The sequence below is a fragment of the Delphinus delphis genome, chromosome 2 (assembly GCF_949987515.2).
Source record: "Delphinus delphis chromosome 2, mDelDel1.2, whole genome shotgun sequence".
In the NCBI taxonomy this organism is placed as follows: Eukaryota; Metazoa; Chordata; class Mammalia; order Artiodactyla; family Delphinidae; genus Delphinus; species Delphinus delphis.
This window is the reverse complement of record NC_082684.1, coordinates 43984718-44005041: the sequence shown is the minus strand read 5'-3', so window position 1 is coordinate 44005041 and position 20324 is coordinate 43984718. Positions and strand designations below refer to the sequence as shown.

General features: G+C 36.2%; 1 protein-coding gene across 2 annotated transcripts; it reads left to right on the top strand.

The window, feature by feature from the left end:
• Positions 1-78: 78 nt before the first annotated feature.
• NAA30 (N-alpha-acetyltransferase 30, NatC catalytic subunit) lies at positions 79-20262 on the top strand. Of its 2 annotated transcripts, none has more exons than XM_060004493.1 (5): positions 79-187; positions 445-994; positions 5979-6102; positions 7863-7918; positions 16828-20262. In XM_060004493.1, exons 2-5 carry the CDS (start codon positions 446-448, stop codon positions 16963-16965), a joined length of 867 nt encoding a protein of 288 aa, XP_059860476.1. In that variant the 5' UTR covers positions 79-187; position 445; the 3' UTR covers positions 16966-20262. The 2 variants fall into 2 exon arrangements, with proteins under 2 accessions (XP_059860476.1, XP_059860475.1); XM_060004492.1 differs by having other exon boundaries at positions 445-1216.
• The last annotated feature ends 62 nt before the right edge of the window (positions 20263-20324 follow it).

Genomic DNA, 20324 nt, shown 5'->3' with positions numbered 1-20324 from the left:
GCAGGCAGGGAAGTGTCGTAAAGCCAGGCCCAGGAAACTTTACCCGGGGTAACAGCCGAGGCGCTTTACGGCGACGGCGGCTGAGTGTGAGGCTTGGCGGCGGTGGAGGCAGCCGCGGCGGTGCGGGAGGCGGCGGCGGCCGAGGAGGAAGAGGAGTGGCGGCAGTGGCGGCGGGGACCTGTGCGGGGTGAGCCTGCGGTGGGGACGGGGAGGGGCCGCGGGTGACAGGGCTGGCGGATGGGCGCGGGCGGACGGGGACGGTGGCCGGCTGAGCAGCTGGGCGGCGCTGAAGAGTTGGGGGGGGCCCGCGGAATTGGGGCGCCAGCTCTGAGGGACGGTTTCTGCCTTTGTTTCCCCCCCAACCCTGGCCGCCCCCCGCCCCCTCTATTCCGCGCTTGTCCGCCGGGTCTCATGGCTTCCCCTCTCGGTCTGTGTCTCCTCTAGGATGGCGGAGGTACCGCCTGGGCCTAACAGCCTCCTCCCACCACCAGCACCTCCGGCCTCGGCGGCGGCCGAGCCCCGCTGTCCCTTCCCGGCGGGGGCCGCCCTCGCCTGCTGCAGCGAGGACGAGGAGGACGACGAGGAGCACGAAGCCGGCGGCGGCGGCGGCGGGAGCCTGGCGGGCGGCGAGGCGACGGCGGCGGCCAAGGGGCATCCGTGCCTCCGCTGCCCCCAGCCGCCGCAGGAGCAGCTGCAGCTCAACGGATTGATCAACCCCGAACTGCGGCACCTCCGGACGGCCGCCTCCCTCAAGAGCAAGGTTTTGAGCGCGGCCGAGGCGGCCACGGTCACGGCCACCCCCGCCGGGGTCCCCAGAGCGACTGCAACAAAAGGAGCCGGGGTACACTCGGGCGAGAGCCCCCCTCCTTGCCTCCCCAATAATGCAAGAACTGCGCTCCCCAGCCCCGCAGAGGCAGCGGCGGCGAGCGATCCCGCGGCGGCCCGCAATGGACTGGCGGAGGGCCCGGAGCAGGAGGAGGAGGAAGACGAGCAGGTGCGGCTGCTGTCTTCATCCCTGACCGCCGGCTGCAGTTTGAGAAGCCCTTCAGGCCGGGAGGTTGAGCCTGGGGAGGATCGGACTATACGTTATGTCCGATATGAATCCGAGCTGCAAATGCCCGATATCATGAGACTGATCACCAAAGATCTGTCTGAACCCTACTCCATTTATACCTATAGATATTTTATCCACAACTGGCCACAGCTGTGCTTCTTGGTAAGTGGGTGGAACGAAAATAGGGTGAACCCAGCAGAGAGATCCAGGCCGTGCGGGGCAGGGAGTGTGAGGGCAGGAGTGGCAGTGGATGTATCCTGCATTTCATAGTATGTTACGTGATGTAAAGTGCGTGTATGCACTCCTAATTATTTAATGAAACTGCTTTGGAGGTAAGGGTTCATGATCCGGGTTAACTTGATACTGATGTAAATGCAATAAGCCTGTGTGTTGCATGTTGGGGGTCTTGTATCCTGTTTACATTAGCTTATAATCATGTTTAACCGTCTTTAATTATCCTCCCTCATCCTCAAAGCACTTTGCAGTCATTTAATTTGAACATGGTTCTGTTCGGATACAGGCCTTATTAATCTCTCAATTACAGCCATAATCAGGGAAGAGTGTATGCATAAACATGTTTTGGTGAACATGATTGTCAGTAAACTTGCTGTGGCCACACTGGAGAATTAAATCTTAGAAGCGTATTCCATAATTATGGAGATTGTTTCCTTTTACTTAAGCAGGGCAGTTAGCAGTTGTAGCCAGCCTGCTTTCTGGTGCACGGTTGCAGAAGGTGCTACTAACACTTCTGGTGGCTGAAAGACTCCAGAAACTTGAACAAAATACCCTTTTTGGGAGTGTAGGAAACTGTGAAATTGTTAAGTAATCTAATTTTTTTTTCTTTTTTTAAAAGAAGCTGGTCATAGATATGCTTAAGTTCTAGTACTATTGCTGGCTTGTGTGTAATGTAGTTGACAGAAATTTTTTGCTTAATATATGAGTAAAAAAGACTTGGCTTAACCAAACAAGCTGAATTTTTTTTTTTTTTTGACTTACGTGGTACTGGTAGTACCAAGAGTTTCCCAATAATATTGACCAATTTCAGTCTGTATGAAACCTTTCACTTAAATATTGATGGCAGGTATGTGCTTTATATCATGTACTCACAAGCATGTTGTTTCCATTGAATTTTATTGAAGAAAGACAACATGCTTTTAAGGAGTGCTTTATGATATGTGAAGGGAAAAGCCACTACCATTATTTGCTGTTTTAGAATTGACTTAATTGCATTTACTAATTCCCTGTAAGATGCTTTGACAATACTTCAGAAATCTGTCTTTTTGATTCTATAGCTTGGTAGTGATCTGAAAATATAACCTCAGTATTGTTGATAATGGTAGCTGTGCTATTTTCTGCGTTCACTTTGCTAAACTTCAGTTTAGTATGTTTGTTTAAACTGGGACCTATTTTATATTCTACAAAACTGCTCTTACAGGATTCTAACCATTGCATCAAAATAGAAGTTCTAAGACACGTCTGTGTCAAATGAATATGGGAAGATGGTTTTCATAGCATTATTATAAATGTCATATCAAATGCTATTATAAATGCTGAAGATTGTAGATTGATTTAATTGTAAGTTAATTCATAAAAGCATACAATTTAGTTACAGTTTAAATAGAAATAGTGTATGTATTTCTGTTAATTCGAGAAAATAGTTGTGTATGTGTGATGATTAGTCAGCTTTTGAGTTCTGGTATTACCTAGACCTCTCTCAACTTGTCTGCCATTTTAAACTCTGATAAACTGAATATTAGTAAACTTTACTTTGATTTTACATAGACTCCTCCCAATTCAACAGCTAATTTGAACTTTAACCCTTAATAGCCAGTTTGTTTAACATTAAACTCTCAATATCTAGAAATTGTGATAATATGCAAGTGGTTGACCTGTAAGGTTTACTAATGCAAGTATGGATCTAGACGTATTGAACATAAAACAATAGTTAAACAATCAGAGGCCATTTGGAACTGGGGCCTTTATATTGGCGTTTAAAAAATTTGAATTTCTCATGAGAACTAACTTAAAACAAATATAAGTGTATGTTTATTTCAATTCATATTATTTTAGAACTATAAAGGATCCTAGAGATAATCTAGTTCAGCTTAATTTTTTTTTTTAATGAAAAAAAATTAAAGACCAGAGTGACTTAAAATGTTCGCATCTCCAGATATTTAGGGTCCAGAGATGTAAAGCTAGAGCCCAGGTCTCCTGGCCTGTCATTATGGAAACAACTAAGAAGCTGAAAAATGACATACCCTTGAGTCATTCAGCCAAGATCCTTGTGTCACCAAGTTATGCTTCACCAAGTAATAGTTGTCCTTGCAGACAACAATACTAAGAGACTAGAAATCTTCAGAATGTTCCTGGTTTCCATGAGTAACCTGCAGTGGATCAAATGGAATATATGTGGTTGGACCTTAGAAAATCGCCAATACTTGACCATATTTGACTAACAAAAGTGACAGTTTCTAATGATTCTTCCTAATAATTGTAACAGATGTGAAAGTATGGTACTGTACAAATGGGAGGCACTGTCATTTACTCTGTACTTAAATAATTTGTCTCTTTTGAGTTCATGGTATTTTCAGTTGTTGGTGCCTTTTTGAACTTCTTAAACTTATTACCAGTGATATACTATAGTACTTCTGTTATTTGTTCTAAATTTAAATTTCCAGATTCCTCTGTTTTCCTATTTGTGATATTCTGGAATTTGGGAATCTGTATTTCACACAGCTTGTATTTTTCAAGTTTTATAGATTGACAAGCATTTGGCCTTGTAGAGTTAAATTTTAATCTTGCCTGGAATTTTTCAGTTCCCATCCTTGAAAAAAAGAACACATTTTAATAGCATGAGTTCCAAATTTATGTGCAGAAGCTTTTATTTGTAAAAACTTAACATGCAGTTCAGTGATTCTTGTAAGTGTATATTCATCAGCAATTTACAGAAAAAATACAGAATTGGCCTTCCTCACTAAACATCTTACTAATAACAGTGAATCATATATTGGGCTTTTATTTTTAAATGATGTGTACAACTTGATTTTTGTTCCTATAGATTCTTGATTAGTAAGAACTCAATCTAGTCTAAGTGAACTAATATAATACTTTGTTTGCTTATTACTTTCTTGTCCGAGGACAAAGAAGATTTGTTTGAAATGCCTATCCAGTTTGAAAGTATTGTCCAGTTATAGTGTGTCTAGTGGTTTTAATTTTTTCCCCTTTTGGATGGTTTATTAACTGTGAAATGTAGCTGTCCTATAATTTTGTATCATAGATTGGTATAGATTTCCATTTCTCCTAGCTTATGAGGTCAGGTCAAAAATTTTTTAATGTACCTCTCATCTCTGATATATGCACACACACACACAACCACACACATCTATTTGAAATAAGTTATGTTCAAATCAGAAAATGCTGTTCAACCAGGCAACTTTTGTATATGTTTCAGGACTTAATACAGAAAGAAATTATACTTTTCAAAAGAATTTTGAAAGAACCAGATTGATTTATCATGAATGAAAATGGAAATAACAATTTTAGAGGTTTATTGACCCCAAATAATTTTGGAATGTGTTGATAAAACAGAAATGAATTAGTGTGGATTGTTGAATTTAATATCCCTTCAAAGTAAATCAACTATACTTCAATTAAAATAAGTAAATAAAATTAATATCCCTCCTGACCTAGTTTAGGCTTGCGTGAAATGGATTAGAATTATCTTGCCTAAAGATTTCTCCACAGTTGAAAAAAGCTTTTTAATCAATTTACAGAATGATGAACTAAAAAAAGTCATAACAGATTCAAGATAAGAGAGGTATTAAGTGTAAATTGGGCTTTGCTTATTGATTTTTTTTTAACCCATTCCTGGTTTTTGTTGTTGAAATAGTTTCTGAAAAGTTAATTTTATTAAGAGATGATTTGAAGCTTTCATATTTTTTTTATGAGGGCTCTTTACAGCAAACAAGTATTTCTGTCTGACACATTATTAAACAATTGGAACTATTGCCCTTTATATTTACCAGAGTACAATATTTACTAGAACTTTTTGTTGGTGATGGAATTTTTGAAAAACATATTTTCAATGGTGATACTGGAAATTTTAATGAAAATGGAGGCTGATTAGCTTTTATTTAATAAGTAATCTTTGTGTGGAAGGCTGTACATTTTTATTAAAATAGAAAGCTCTGTAAAAATTACAGCTTTTGCTTTAATATGAAGCTTTGATTTTGAGATCTAGATATTCTGTGAGCTTTATGGCAATGACTCACACTGTCAGTAGAGCCCTAAAAATGAGACCATCGTATATCTAGTTTTTGTAGTCCTTCAATAACAAAAACCCCTTGGGTAGGATCTAAGGAATACCTTAAAAATAATCCTTTTTCTTTTAGATTTTTTTTCCCTGATCAAAATCTAACTATTATTCAGGTGTAAATATTATGTCTTATATCTGTCTTTCACTAAAACTTTATTATAATTAAATATAAATTTATAGTACTCTGTTGATAAGTTTCACAATATTTTGTGATATCTAATGAAAAGACTTTCTTAAAAAATTATTTTCACATGTTTCCCCTTTCCTAGATCTTAAACATGTAGCTCTTTATTGCAACTAATTGTAAGCACCTCATAAAGTACTTGAATGTTTACCATGTGGAAATTTGCTTTTTTTTTCCCCCTAGGCTTTAATAATGAGCCTAAGAAATTCATGTCCTAAAGAATGTTGTAAGATTTTAAAACTAGAACATTTGAAGGAGTTCTGGGATTTAGATTTCTGACACTTCTGTGACTGCTCTCTTGCTAGAATTCTCATTATTTCTTCCTCCCTCAGAAATACTGACCAATGGTTGGCTGCTGTTTCTGTGGGTAATTATGCAATACCTGATGGCAATGTATTCTTTGTAACTGTTTGTTTATTTTTAAGGCCATGGTAGGGGAGGAGTGTGTAGGTGCCATCGTTTGCAAGTTGGATATGCACAAAAAGATGTTCCGCAGAGGTTATATAGCCATGTTAGCCGTGGATTCCAAATACAGGAGAAATGGCATTGGTAAGAAAAATATTATGTCACAAAAAAATGCCTAAGTTATTTTCATTTTTTTTTTTGAAGCAGAAGACTTAAATGTAAATAGTATGTAGAAATGAGCATGAAGCTGAGGGAAGAAAATTGATTGCTTTTATTTCAAAATATTTTCAAAATGTTTTAAAAATGAATTGTTTCCTTTATTACTGTTTAATTATTTGAGAGATTATCTTTCTAACAATTAGAAGGTGATCAGTTTTCATCTCCAGACATTTTTTTGATCATATCCAAACTGCTTTGCATTATACTAAGTTCTGCAGTTTTTAATAGCATTATTAGGGTGCTTGATCACAGCACTCAAGCAGCTGTGTGTACTTGGGTTAAGTGGTCCTCAATCAAGGCAAAATTATGGAGAAATTGTTACCATTATTTAGTACTAGTCATCAAACATTATATTAGCAATTCGGGAAGGACCAGGAAAAAGGAGAATTGTTTCTTACTACTATTCCCAAACTCATCTCTTTCCTGGGCTACCTTTCCTGGCCTTTGCAGTTAATCTTATACTCATGGTTTATAATGGTCATTAGAATCATCTGGGTGGTTTAAAAACAAATGCTTAAGCCCCTCCCCTTGAGAATCTTATTTGTCCTGTTAGAAGTAGGGCTGAAGGTGGCTGTGATGTAAGCCTGTTAAGAACAGCTGTCATAGTGTCTAAGACCTACTGACTCTTTGTTCAAGATGGAGGATCAGGTAGATAAGCACTTGTCTGAGCATGGCACATTCTGAGAGGTACTGAAGCTAAGTAAGTATTCATGAAAAAAGAGTTTGATGCCTGTACCAGTATTTAATTACTAGCAGTTTTGTCACTTGTAGTTTTTTCTTTTTAAACTATGAGTGTCCAGTTTAAGACTGCTTCACACAATCTGAGACATCATGAGAAGTCATTATGAATAGGTTTACTTAGTACATTAGGTTCAGCCAACTTTTCTTATAGTGTTAGTTTGCCACTAAGATGTTTAATGAATTGGGCTTGTTATACAAGCCAAGTTTGAGTCTTTGATGTATTAAAAAGAGCTGGTAAGGACTCATGGAAAATGATAGGCAAATTGCCTGGCTACTTCAGAGGGCAGAAACCAGTGCCTTGAAGATTGCATCCTGGCCCTCAGACATATTTTGTATGGCCCATGTAACGTGTGCTTGCTTGTATTCATGGTTTGAAAATTGAGAGAGAAAATTTGGATTTCTTCTCTTAAGATCAGATTTAGCATTTGTTTTCCCTTTAATGTGCTAAGTATATCTGACCCTAAACTAGGATACAGACACACCACTGACGTCATTTGGTGTGCCCAGGCTTACTATAAGGTTTGTGGAAACTAACACAGTGTCTTGGGCCCACTCTGGGTCACAGCAATTCTGGTGTGATCTTTGGCAAGATTGGCTCAAAGGTCATGGAGTGAGTTCTTACCAGCTGAAGAAGTTCCTGGGTTGCTCTGGCCATATCTTACCTTTTTTCTTGGAATTAAACAGCATTTACACCTGAGAAAAGGATATATATCAGGAGATAGGTCTTTCAAGAGGAAACTTGTATTGCTATGCACAGGTCCTATTGGGCTCTCAGTTTTAAGTCTAAATTTTTTTCCCCACTTATTTGAGATAATCTGTGTATCTCATTCAGGGTAGAACCCAGCATTTGACATTTCTTTGCTTCTTATGAGTATTATAATTTAGGTATCTTTAAGAAACTAATTACATTTTTTACTTCATTAATACTCAGCTCTGTATTCTAGGTACTAACTTGGTTAAGAAAGCTATATATGCTATGGTTGAAGGAGACTGTGATGAGGTAAGTCTTCCTAAATGTTTAAGACCTTTTATCCTGGGCTGTATTCTACTGGGTATTTTTATAAATAGCCCATAATAAATTGTACTGCAGATTTCATTGCAAGCTATTATTATACAAATGTAACGTGCTGAAAATTACATTCCGTTGAAAAACATATGAACTTTGACCTAGAACAAATTTTAAGATGATAATGGGAGCTAAAATTTGTGTCAGAATGTAAAGGTAAAATTTTAGATATTTTTAGTAAATGGTATTCAGAACTCTGATTTGTTATCAGTTAAATCATTTAAGGTAGCTCTTATTATAAACCTTATTGTAATTTACTTGTGTATTGGCCTTGGTTTCTCTCTAAATAATACTTTTTTTTTTTTTTTTCCTGTGGGCCAACTGTCAGCCCATATGAAGAACATTTCACATTTGAAAAAAATCTCAGCATTAAATAATAAGGCTGGAGGGAGGGAAAGACAACCACTTTTTAAATGTAGATCTATCTATAAATTAGCATAAAAGCGTCTTCTCTCTTCAGATTGTTTGTAAGGCCTGAAGGCAGGTAGTATCTTTGTATCCTGCAGCACTGTGCTTTACATACGGTAGGTGCTCAATAAATAATAGTGATGGTTGGGAATGTTAAGATTTACTATTATGTAATGTGGAAGGGGATAAGTATAAACTAGGGAAGTACAGATATCTTTAATATAACAGTGGTGACTAAGAAGGACCAGAGTTGTGCTAGTAATTTTATGAGCATTACTGCTAACACTTGTCTTTATTATTGGAGGGCAAATGTGCCTTAGAGAGTTCTCAAAATACTTGAAATTAGGTAATTTTTTTCTCAGACTGCAATAAGTAACTTGTTTTGGTTACTTTTTTTTTTTTTAAGTGGGGTTTTTTTGGTACAGAATTTATTCACAGTCACTAACCATCATTATTTGTGTGTATTTGGGGTGCAAAGTCCTTTCTTTTACCATCTTCACGCTTTTCAACTCTTCATCTTTCTTTCCACTAATAGCTGCTATTAATCTTGCAGTTTGCATCCTCCCATTTTCTAAGCACATGTGAATGCAGATGTTTACACATATTTTTTTTACAAATGAAATCACAGTTATTTTGCTATAACTGCTTTTTCCACTTAACAGTAACTCATGAACAGGATTCCATGTCAGTACAGATGTACAGCAGAGTATTCTCACGCTCCTTGTCCACATTCATAGTTCGTAGTTTGACAGATCACACTAAACCGTGGTTGTATGAGAAGGCCTACAGACATATTGGGCAGCACGGGGAAGACATCCTGGGATTTACGGATATTTAATTTTTTTACCCCGAATAAGAAAATTCACACATGGCAAAGGATCTCATATTCACAGCTCTTAATTTCAAAATGTAAAAGGTACAGTGATGATCTGTAAAAAAAAAAAAGTAAAAGATACCCTGATTATCTACATCATTGGTAACTAAAATTTGAGTATAAAATTGAATATAAATTTTTTCATCAGTGTAAGTCCAATATGGACCATGGCTATATTGGCTTAGACAGCTCATCAAGCATAGAAGTCAGGCTTCACAAAAGCTGCTTAACAGTTCGGAGAAATCTTTGGGATGATAAGACCATGTTTTGATCCTCTACTGAGTAGTGTGGTTCCCAGTGAACAGGGATGTTATAAGGAGGGAGTATTATGTCCCTTATGAAAGCCTTTTCTGAGTTATCCTAGTTACTGCCTATGAGACAGGTAGTATGCTTTACCTTAACTGATCAAATGTTTAAATAGTGTTGGTTTTTCTTTGAAAGTTCTGAGGAATGATGAGATTTTGGTTATATTGTTATAGTCTTAAGGTTAAGGCCTAAATTAGTGATACATTTTATGGTAGAACTATTCATTGTGGGCTTAAAATTCTGATTCATTTTTCTTACTTTTCAAGCAATGAGTTTTACTCAATCTTAGACTGAAATGGGTATAGTTCCATGAACTTATTTCTGTTGTATGGTTTTAAGTGGATGGTTTGTGCAGTTTGAATAGCTCTGCCTCTGGATTAGGGAAGTCTTCCATGGTTTAAAAAAATTGGTTATCTGTGCCCCATATTGTTCAGATAAAGGATTTGCTGTAGAAAGGGACAGAACTCTTGCTTACTCTTTATTAGGCTTTCCCTTTCCCTTTCATTGAGTTTTAAACCATATAAGCAACAAACTCTTCTGTCCTCTTTACCCTTCTAATTTTTGATGGTAGTGTGTTTGTTGGTTCTACTTCCTTATATTACCATCTCATCCTGTTTGGTTTGGTTTCTTTCCCCTCCACTCCAGTGTAACTACTTTGTATTTGCTAGACCCAGTAGCTTCTTGGTCTTCCTCTGCTTATTAAAATGCTTCTCAGTCTTTAAGACCCAATTCAGATATCAACAACTCCTTTTAAGTTTTCCTTGAAAACCACCTTCTGTGGTTTTCTTTACCTCCCTTTCTGTAATACTTACTATGCTTAAATTCTTAAATTTACTTGTTCAGAGACTGTGCCTTAGCCACTGAGAGCAGAGATACCTTTTCTTGTTTACTGCTGTATTCTTAGTACTTAGTACAGCATTTGTGATAGAGTACATGGTTCATAAATATTGGTTGAATGATCAGTTTTGTGTTTACAGTATCTTACCTATGCCTCTTTTTTTTGGGGGGGTGGACTTTTGAATTTCGATTTGTCTATTTTTTCATTAAAAAAATTGTTTTTTAGTTCTTTTCTTTTTTTAGTTTTATTTTTTTATACAGCAGGTTATTAGTTATCTATTTTATACATATTAGTGTATATATGTCAATCCCCATCTCCCAGTCTAATTAGTTTTTAACTTGTCTTTCTCTCTAAGCTTCTAAGAACAGCAATCGTCTTTTTTTGTGTGTGTGTACATAAAAAAAAATCTGAAAAAAATATATATCTGCAGGGTTAACCAAGTTATTAAAGTACCCTTTGATAAAGCAATTATATATAAAAATAGTTTTGTATATAATTCATGGTTCTGAGGAAAACTTTGAAATTATAATTCTCCAAGAATACAATGACCAAATTATAAAATAACTGACATGTGATGTTACTTTCATTAAGTTAGGTCAATCTTCCTTTCTTTTAAAGTGTTAAGAAATTTTGACAAATTATCAGAAAGACATTTGTGAAGGGTTTTAAATTACATCTTCTACTGCTTAGGTCGTGCTGCTGTTTTTTCAATCTTAGAGAGATTTTTGAATCTATGAGCCTATTAAGAGAGATACATTTGGAAATCTCTATGAAGCTTTACTGTACACATCCAATTTTTACTTTCTGTTCTGTTTGCAGAATTTATTTATGACCTTGAGTCATGTTTATATTGCTTTTGGTTGCCACTTGTCATTTTAAGATAAATTCAGAGTGAATTAAACTGAGGTTAGTTGAAATGTAGATCTGTACATTTCACAGAGTTGAAATGTAGATCTTGCTTTTGCCCAAGTAACAATGGTATTATTCTTCTGGTCTAATAGATCTTTTCATTTTGCCTTTACTATGACTTTCCTAACTTTTTATATCAGAATTAGACATGTTTAAACAGCGTAGCTAAAGATCTTTTCCATTTTGTGTATATTTGGATCTGACTAAAAAGTTATAGCATCAGAAAAAGAAACAGGTGGATTCATTACTTCATGAGTAAGAAATGCATTACCTGTATTGCTAAACTAGCTTGAATTTGGTTACTCCTCTATGTGGTCAAGCTGCCAAACATTTAGTGGCTACTAGGAGAAGCTTCTTGAGCTTGGGTTTTACATTAGGGGAGACAGTAAGAAAAATATATACAAATAACATGAATGAGTTTTCTTGTGTACCTAAAATAATGAACCCACATGGTGGCCATTTACTTTTATGTACTTTTTTGGGAAATAAATTAGAATGAATGGAGCAGCATGATGAACAGTACTTTTTAAGCTGTAGATGTCCCTGAAATGTTCACCTCTGGAAATTTAAATTTCAAAATTTTTTTTAGATTTATGGTATGGTTACTACGATATTAATACTCAGAACTAACTCATAAATGATGAAAATATACTGGAATCAGAATTTCTTAATGGAGGTTAAGTGTGCAGTATGTGACCTTAAAACATTTTTAGTTGACCAGCATCTTCCTATTTTCGTCTATCTCCAGCCCCTTGGAGCCACCATTCTACACTCGGCTTCTATTAAGTTTGACTGTTTTAGTTTCTGTATATAAGTGAGATCACGCAGTATTTGTTTTTCTATGTTTGATGCATTTCACTTAGGGTAATGCCCTCCAGGTTCACCCGTGTTGTCACACTGGCAGCACGCACCACTTTATCCATCCATTTGTTGATGAACATTTAGGTTGTTTCCTTATCTTGGCTACTGTGATAATGCTGTAATGAACATGGGGACCTCTTTGAGGTCCTGATTTTACTTTCTTTGGTTGTATACCCAGAAGTGTGATTGCTGGATCATATGATAGTTCTATTTTTAATTTTAAGGAACCGTCACACTGTTTTCCATAATGTCTGTAGCAATTTACATTCCCACCAACAGTGGGAAATTTATTTAAATAACCAATAATAAACCTGTTACATGTTAACAAAATAACATACATTTTATAGTAATGTACAAGATGACTTTTAAGCTTTTTGTGTTTAATAATGATATGTTTAACATTTTTAGTTTCATTGGAAACATATAGTTTGGCTGTGAGACAGGGCAGCTAGGTAAGGAACAGAGTAAAATGGAATTATTTAAACTGTAAGGATTTTTGGTTGAGTAGTTTGGCCTAGTTAAAGATCTGGATATGATAAGCCTGGGTTCTAGATCCATCTTCTGTCGATATAGTTGTGTGATTATAGGAAAGTCATTTAACTTCTTAAATCTGTCTCTTTGTGCAATGTAATGGTGGTTCTGATCTTAAAGGGATGTTATGAAGAGCAGTAAAATTGTTCAGTCAGATTGTCGGTGTAAGGCCTGTGAGGTGCTAGACAATAAAATAGTGCTTGCCGTCCCTCCAGGAGCTCCTAGCCTGTAATATTAAAAAAGGTTTTCTAAACTGTAATGGTTTGGCTCATCCTGACAATGGTTTGTTCCTGAGAGAATCCGTAGAACTTCACTGTAACCCTTATTTTCTGTTAAGTAGAATTCAACTTAGCCAAGTTTCTTTAGGATTAAAATAACCTTATTATGCTTTGGCTTCCTATATAATATTCCCATGATGTGAACTAAAAGAATAATTTTATAGAGAGTTTCCAGTATAAACCCAGATCCTCTTTTAGTATGTTTATAAGAATTTCGTAATTAAGTGTTAAAAAGTAGTTACTTCTTTTGTGGCGTTTTCTGTTGTGTCAAATAATACATGATCTCTTTGATTAGAGAATGTGAGTGTGCTGAGAGAATCTTTTCATTTTAACCAAGGTGTTAGCACTTTGTGTAATGTTTTTCTGTAAATTGGGCTTTATTTTATTAATCCGTTAGGATGCCAACAAACCTGAATTCAACTCTTAACTTACACGTCAAGTGTATATTTATGTAGCTATAGTTAGCCTCAGCTGTGTTTTGAATAGTTTAGATTGCTGGATATTAATGAATATGGACCTGGATCCCCTTCATTATGTTAGATCTCCCATTCACTGCTTTGTTTTACTTTGGGGTGCAATCACAGGTACAGAAGAGTGGATACTATTAAGCTCTAGTTCACATTTGGAGTCTGGTTTATTCTTGTTCTACTGGTGGCCTTGAGTTTCATTCACTTGTAAGTTAGAGATATATCTGTTTCATAGGGTTCTTGTGAAAATAACATTATGACATATGCATGTAATATGAGATAATGCATGTGAAATGCTTTACGTAGCACTTAGTAAGCCTTCAAAGAGTATTATTTTTTTTACACTGTCGCTCTCCTTTTTATTTCTGTGAAATCAGTTCTAAGTTTTGAGTTGTTGCAGCTTTATTGCTTCTCATATTGTTTTGATTTAACATTTTAGCTGTAATTAGGTGCTGGCATAAAACAGAATTCTAGGAATTACTCAAGAGAATAGTTCCAAACTGGTAAATTGCATTGACCAGACTGGGGTGTTCCAAACTGGAGGATGGCATACATTACTGAACATTAAATTCCATTTTTTTAAGAGCAGAGAGAAATTGTTGACTTTTTATTTTCATCTTGAACCAGTTTGCTTGCTGTATAACTTTTATAGGAACATTTTCCCTTGATCTTGAACTATTAATGACTTGGTTTTAGATCTTTTTAAAGTTTGGATTAGTGTGTGATTTGCTCTCATGAGTTGTTTGCATAGGTAATTGCTGTAAGATGATACTTTCTGTTTGAGTACTCTGGTCATTTAAAAGCGTGGCAGTACTTTCATTTGTTTCCTATTTATGTAATGTATGTAATATAATGAAAGGTACTAAGGGCATATATAATTAACAAATGTTTAAGAGCCTTCTATGTGTCAAGCAGTGTGTTACGTGCAGAGGAAATGGCTGTGAACAAGGTACCCATGATCCCTGTCCTTGTTGGGCTCACCAGCTGGGAAAGATGTCATACTCATCAAACATTGAATGAAAGTGCAGTTGAACAAGGAGCAGTGCCAAGTGCTGTGGGGTAGTATGAAGGGAAAGAGATACTCTACCCAGTCTGGAAGTGACATGCTAAGGCCAAAAGCAAGAAGAGGAGGATGGGAAGAGTGTTCTTCCAGACAGAAAAAACAGCTTATGTGAAAGGTCTAAGGTAGGAAAGATAATGGTGGGTTCCAGAAACTTAAAGTTTAGTGTTGATCGTGGCGAGTAACGGGGGGAGACCTAAAACACAATTAGCAAGGTAGGTAGAGGCCATATCTTGACGGACCTTTTAGGTCTCTTTAGATTACTGTTAGATTGTGGACGTTTTCTTGAGGACAAAAGAGAGTCAATAAATGATTGTAAGCAGGGAATTAACGAGCATCACTGTACCTAGAGTGGGAGACCTTTGGGTTAGGAGGTTCTTGTATTTATAATAAAAGTTGATGGCAGCTTAGACTAGAATGTTGTCAATGGGGATAGAAAGAAGAGGATCAGTTTAAGAGAGATTTAAGAGAGAAAATTGAAATACTCAATGCCTGGATGTATGTAGCGGGGTGGAGAGGAAGGAGGTACAGAGATGACTCTTAGGTTTTAGGTTTGAGGCATTGATGGGATGGAGATCTTGTTACTGATGTGCGGAATTGTAGAGGAGTTGATCATGAGTTTTTTGGATCCGATGAGTTGAAGTACAGTCTTTTCTCTATTATTTATATCTGTTGCTTGAATTCTTGTCAGATTTTTTTTTTTTATAGCTTGCGATAGAACAGGAAGAGACTCGTAGGCTTTACTTGGGCCTCTGTTTAATTATACTTTGCCCTTTTTTCCCACTCCAAACACCTCGGGGTTATAACATCCCGACAGTAACTGTGACTCACTGTGTTGATTCTCAGTGAGGTAGGTAGAGAATCAATAGAAAGGCAAATAGAGCTATGTATGTAAAAGTTGGGAGGATGGGATAGAGGATATTTTGGTAGGGGAAGGTAGAAGTAAAGTAGAAGAACATCACATAATAGTCAAAAGTATCAGTTCTTCATTGTCAGGGCCACTAGTTCAGTAATATTTTAAAAGACCCAGATAGAAGTTAATACCTCTGTTAAGTGTTGATATCCATAGTGTCTAGACATTCTCAGAATGTAGTTCTCAGAATGTCGTCCCCTTACCAGCAGCGATCCACATCACCTGGCAATTTTTAAAAAACGCAGCTTCTTGGGCACCACCCCCAACCTACTCAGAAACTCTGGAGGGGAGGTGCAGCAATCTATTTTAATAAGCCCTCCAGGTACACTAAAGTTTTGGTACCTTTGATCTAGGTTTGGTAAACTTTCTCTACAAAGAGCCTGATAGTAAATATTTTAGGCTTTGCAGCCCACAGGTCTCTGGTGCGACTGCTCAGGTCTGCTTTTGTATTGAGAAAGCAGCAATAAACATCATGCAGACCAATGGACATGGCTGTGTCTCAATAAAACTTTATTTACAAAAACAGGCAGTGGGCATATTTGGTCTAAGGACGATAGTTTTCAGACTCTGGTCTTGACTGTAGACAAATATGGTAGTTGTCGCCAGGATAAAGGATGACATATTAATGAAAATATAGGAGTTGGAGGTCAATCTGAATAGTTTCAAGTACTGGTTTATTTTCTTAAATCTTTGATTGTTGATTTTTTTCTTCATTTTTTTGTCACACTATACAGGAAACGAATTCATCTTTGTTTTAGTATAAAACATATATTCTCATTGCCAAAAATTCCAAACATTTCACAAAAATCAATAGAAAAGAAAATGTCCCCAGTGTTCCCACCCCACCCTTGACTTTTATAATTCTTTTTTTTTTTTTTTTTTTCAGGTAAACTAATAATCTTTTTTTTTTTTTTTTTTTATTAACATCTTTATTGGGGTATAATTACTTTACAATGGTGTGTTAGTTTCTGCTTTATAACAAAGTGAATCAGTTATACATATACATATGTTCCCATATCTCTTCCCTCTTGCGTCTCCCTCCCTCCCACCCTCCCTATCCCACCCCTCCAGGCTGTCACAGAGCACCGAGCCAATATCCCCGTGCCATGCGGCTGCTTCCCTCTAGCTATCTACCTTACTACGTTTGTTAGTGTGTATATGTCCATGACTCTCTCTCGCCCCGTCGACTTTTATAATTCTGATGACTGTTTTTCTGGGTTCTTCCTGTACGTCATTAATATTTACTGTTTTCACCATCAACTTTAAGACAATTAAATGTAGTTTCTTTTTCTTAAATATTTGATCTTATTGTTTATAAGTGATTTGTCAAATTATGAAATTATAAATTAGTTTCAAATATTATAAAATTATAACTTAGTTTTCTCTCTTTTTTTGAAGGTTGTTTTGGAAACAGAAATAACGAATAAGTCTGCTTTGAAACTTTATGAAAATCTTGGTTTTGTTCGAGATAAGAGGCTGTTCAGATACTATTTAAATGGAGTTGATGCACTGCGACTTAAATTGTGGCTGCGTTGAGAAACTGACATCAAGGAACAACTTTCCAACGATGCAGAATCGACCTTTGCATGCAATGCAATTTGTACAGAATTGCTTTGCAGGTGGATTTAGTGATTTCCATGCAGCTCTTATCTGTCAGTGTCTCATTTGAGTGTCGCACAATATTTGTTGCACTTTGGCATGGCGCATTTGTTCTGAATTAAAAGAGATTGTTTTAAACTTAAAGAGTTCTTTTGGTACCAACAAGATGTGCCAGTTGATAGCCAAGACTTGTTTGTTCATTTGCAAAGTCTGCTGACATTGTTATTTACACAGTGATAATTTTATCACAGAACCAGGAAGTGGAACATGATTTTTGTTCCTTAAAAAAGCCAATGTAGATTGTAAAAATCTCTGAGTATACTAACATTTCACACGAAACCTGCCATAGTTTTCTGAGGGGGTGGGGGAAAAGCTTCAATTTTAGGTTTTATTTTTTCAATATTAAATTTCCATTCTTGAATATTGGTACCTCAGTGATTAGTGAATGAAAAAAAATGTTATGTAGGGTTGGGTGTGTCTTAACAATGAGTAAAGATAACAATTAAATTGCGTCTGCCAGTGCCTGTGTAGATAAGTATATTTGTCTTCATCTCTATAGTTTTTGAATGCATGCTACCTTTTCCTTTTCTTTAAGGCCTTTGCAAGCAAACTTTTGTTTTTATTTAAATTCTAAATTTGGTAATAAATTATTTCAGATTTTTATAATTTGGATACTTTTTCCAGGTGAGTGACAGAGTGGTTTACTGTAGAAGTCCCTTCTTTTCTTACAGTAAGAAGTTGAATCTACTTGGAAAATCTTTGAGAAATGACTCAAAAGGGATGAGAAAAGTTGATGAAGCCGGGAATTGCTGGGTTTTAGATGCACTTTTTTTTGAGAGTGAGGGAATTTTTGGAAAAGAGTAGAAAAATTAATGTAAATTGGTATGATTTTATTTAATCAAAATTGTTACTAAGCTGTGAGGAACAGCTTTTACAAAGTAGTTGGAACTTTTTTCCCACTTGGTTTGGATTCACATTGCTTCCATTTCTTAAAATGCTTCGCTTTTGGTTCTTGGTCTTGAAAATAAATTCCAAGGTGCACTGTATCTGTTTTAAACTGATTTTATTTTCTTTTCACTTACTTGTGCAAATTCTTGGAGGAGCTTTGCTTTATTAGTTCCCAGAAGAACTAAAGGGAGAAATGGAAAATTCTTGGAATGAGTTCTATAGGTTTTCTTAATAGCCATCACCATGTTCATTAGTTACATTGTGTTTTGGCCAATCTGTGCAATGTAATTAATTTTAAAGTTGATTGCTTTCAATGGAGTCAGGAAACCTGTGATGGATAATTTATTTGACTGGAAAACCTAGGTACCCATTAAAGAAAAGATTCATTCTCTGTGAAAAATGTTTTGTAGGAATGTATTGTTTTTTCATTAATTTGGATATGCTTTACTTCTGCTCTAGGATTTGGTTTGAATTTTATTTTATGGCTATAATTACTGTATTTTTAAAAACCCTACCTCCATTAACAGTTGGTAAAAGCCCCCTTTCAGGAAAGTTTGTTGCCTTTTTGTTACGTTTTTTTTTTTAAGGGAAAGCTGCTCCTTGCTCAGTGTAGTGTCTTGAAAGTGAACATGATGACAAGTATTTTTTAAATAAAGATACATAAATTTGGTGAAAATAAAATCTTCCTGTTGATGGGATCATTTATAGTTCCTTATTTTTAAAGAAAACTTTTTCTTTTCATTTTATATTGCCTTGAAAGTTTAATGGGCAGAATACTGGTTACATTTAAAATATGAAGACCACACAATACTCAGCTTTCCAGGTGACCATTTTGAGTGCGTTTTTGGTCAGACTTCATTTGGACTCTAGCACTTAGAGGAATACCAATCATAATGATGATCCTGTTATTCTTAATATGGAGGGAATTGAACTAATAAAATAGTTCAGTACTTTCATTATCAAATTTTATCTCACCACTTTATATTTGACTTGCTGGTTCATAGGTAATGATTGTTGATGAATGTACATTTGCTTGACTCACTAATGAGGACAGTTCTAAAGTAAATACATGCTAGATTTTTAGCTCAGCCATTAATTTTTTGGCAGATTGTCAATGAAACCATCACTACTGACCTTTTCACCCAGAATTGACCAAATTTTGCTGAATTGACTGGGTGTTTTAAACACAAACTTAACTGTGTGACTGAAAAGTCAAATGGTTGTCATATTGTTTAGCTGGTGTTTGTTGAATATCTGTGTCTACCTTATGTCTTTAATTGGGTGTGCAGAAATTGTTTACTTAAGTGGACTAAAATTTTATCCTCTAGCATGGTAACCCAGCACCAAAATTAAGTCTCCATTTCAGGTGAAGTAGCATCAAACATTAACTTAATTTTTGATATTGGGCTTTCATTTTTCTTATATAATCTTAAAACAGCTCCACTTAAAATTGATAGAGTGAGTTCACTTGGCTAAAACTGAGCAAAATTGGTGCAACTTTCTTTTAATGGGGTGCTGCCTCTTTAAGACTGACTGTACTATCCACTGACACTGGTTTGGCAGTTGCTACTGCTGAACATTTTTATACATGCTACCATGAAGCTATATATGTTAGTATTGAAGAAGCTAACGGGTATACTACCATTTTAATGTGTGGGCTGACTATAATTTCCCTTATATTAGGATGAAACTAGAGAATTCCACAGATCATAAACCAGACAGTAGTTTTGAAGCTGAAGCCAGCAAAAAAAAAAAAAATTACTATTAAAAAATTGGTTCTAATATTTTCTGCCTCTTCCCTAAAGTACCCTCCCCATTTGCTTGACAAATCTATGTAAAGAAGTTTGTTTGTCACATGTTTTAACTTTACCTTGCCCTGTGTTATGGTATTGGCTGACATGTATAAGATTGGATGTGTATATTTATTATGGTGTCTAAAAATCATAAAGTTCATCACTTTCCAGGAGCATAGATAAAAGCAAATTGGTAGTGCATCAGAGTTACTTTTCAGTGCACCATGACATCACTAAAATGAGTGCTATATTGTTATAGGGCTTTCAGGTTTGTAAAAATATAACCATAAATTATATTGACGTCAGATATGAGTTGAGTATCTATAAAATATCATGTGTATCTCAAAATATTGGACTGCTGTTTGATGACTGGATATTGCTGCATAATTTTCTTCTATTGTCCCATATCCTTTTGGAGAGAGAGTTTTAATGGGATTTGAAATGTGCAAGCTGTCTAAATAAGATGCAGTCAAATAAAGTATGGTTAAGTTGTGTTTGCATTTTTCTTTTAGATACAGCTGTGTGCATTTTATGTTCAAGTTGTTTTACTTTCAC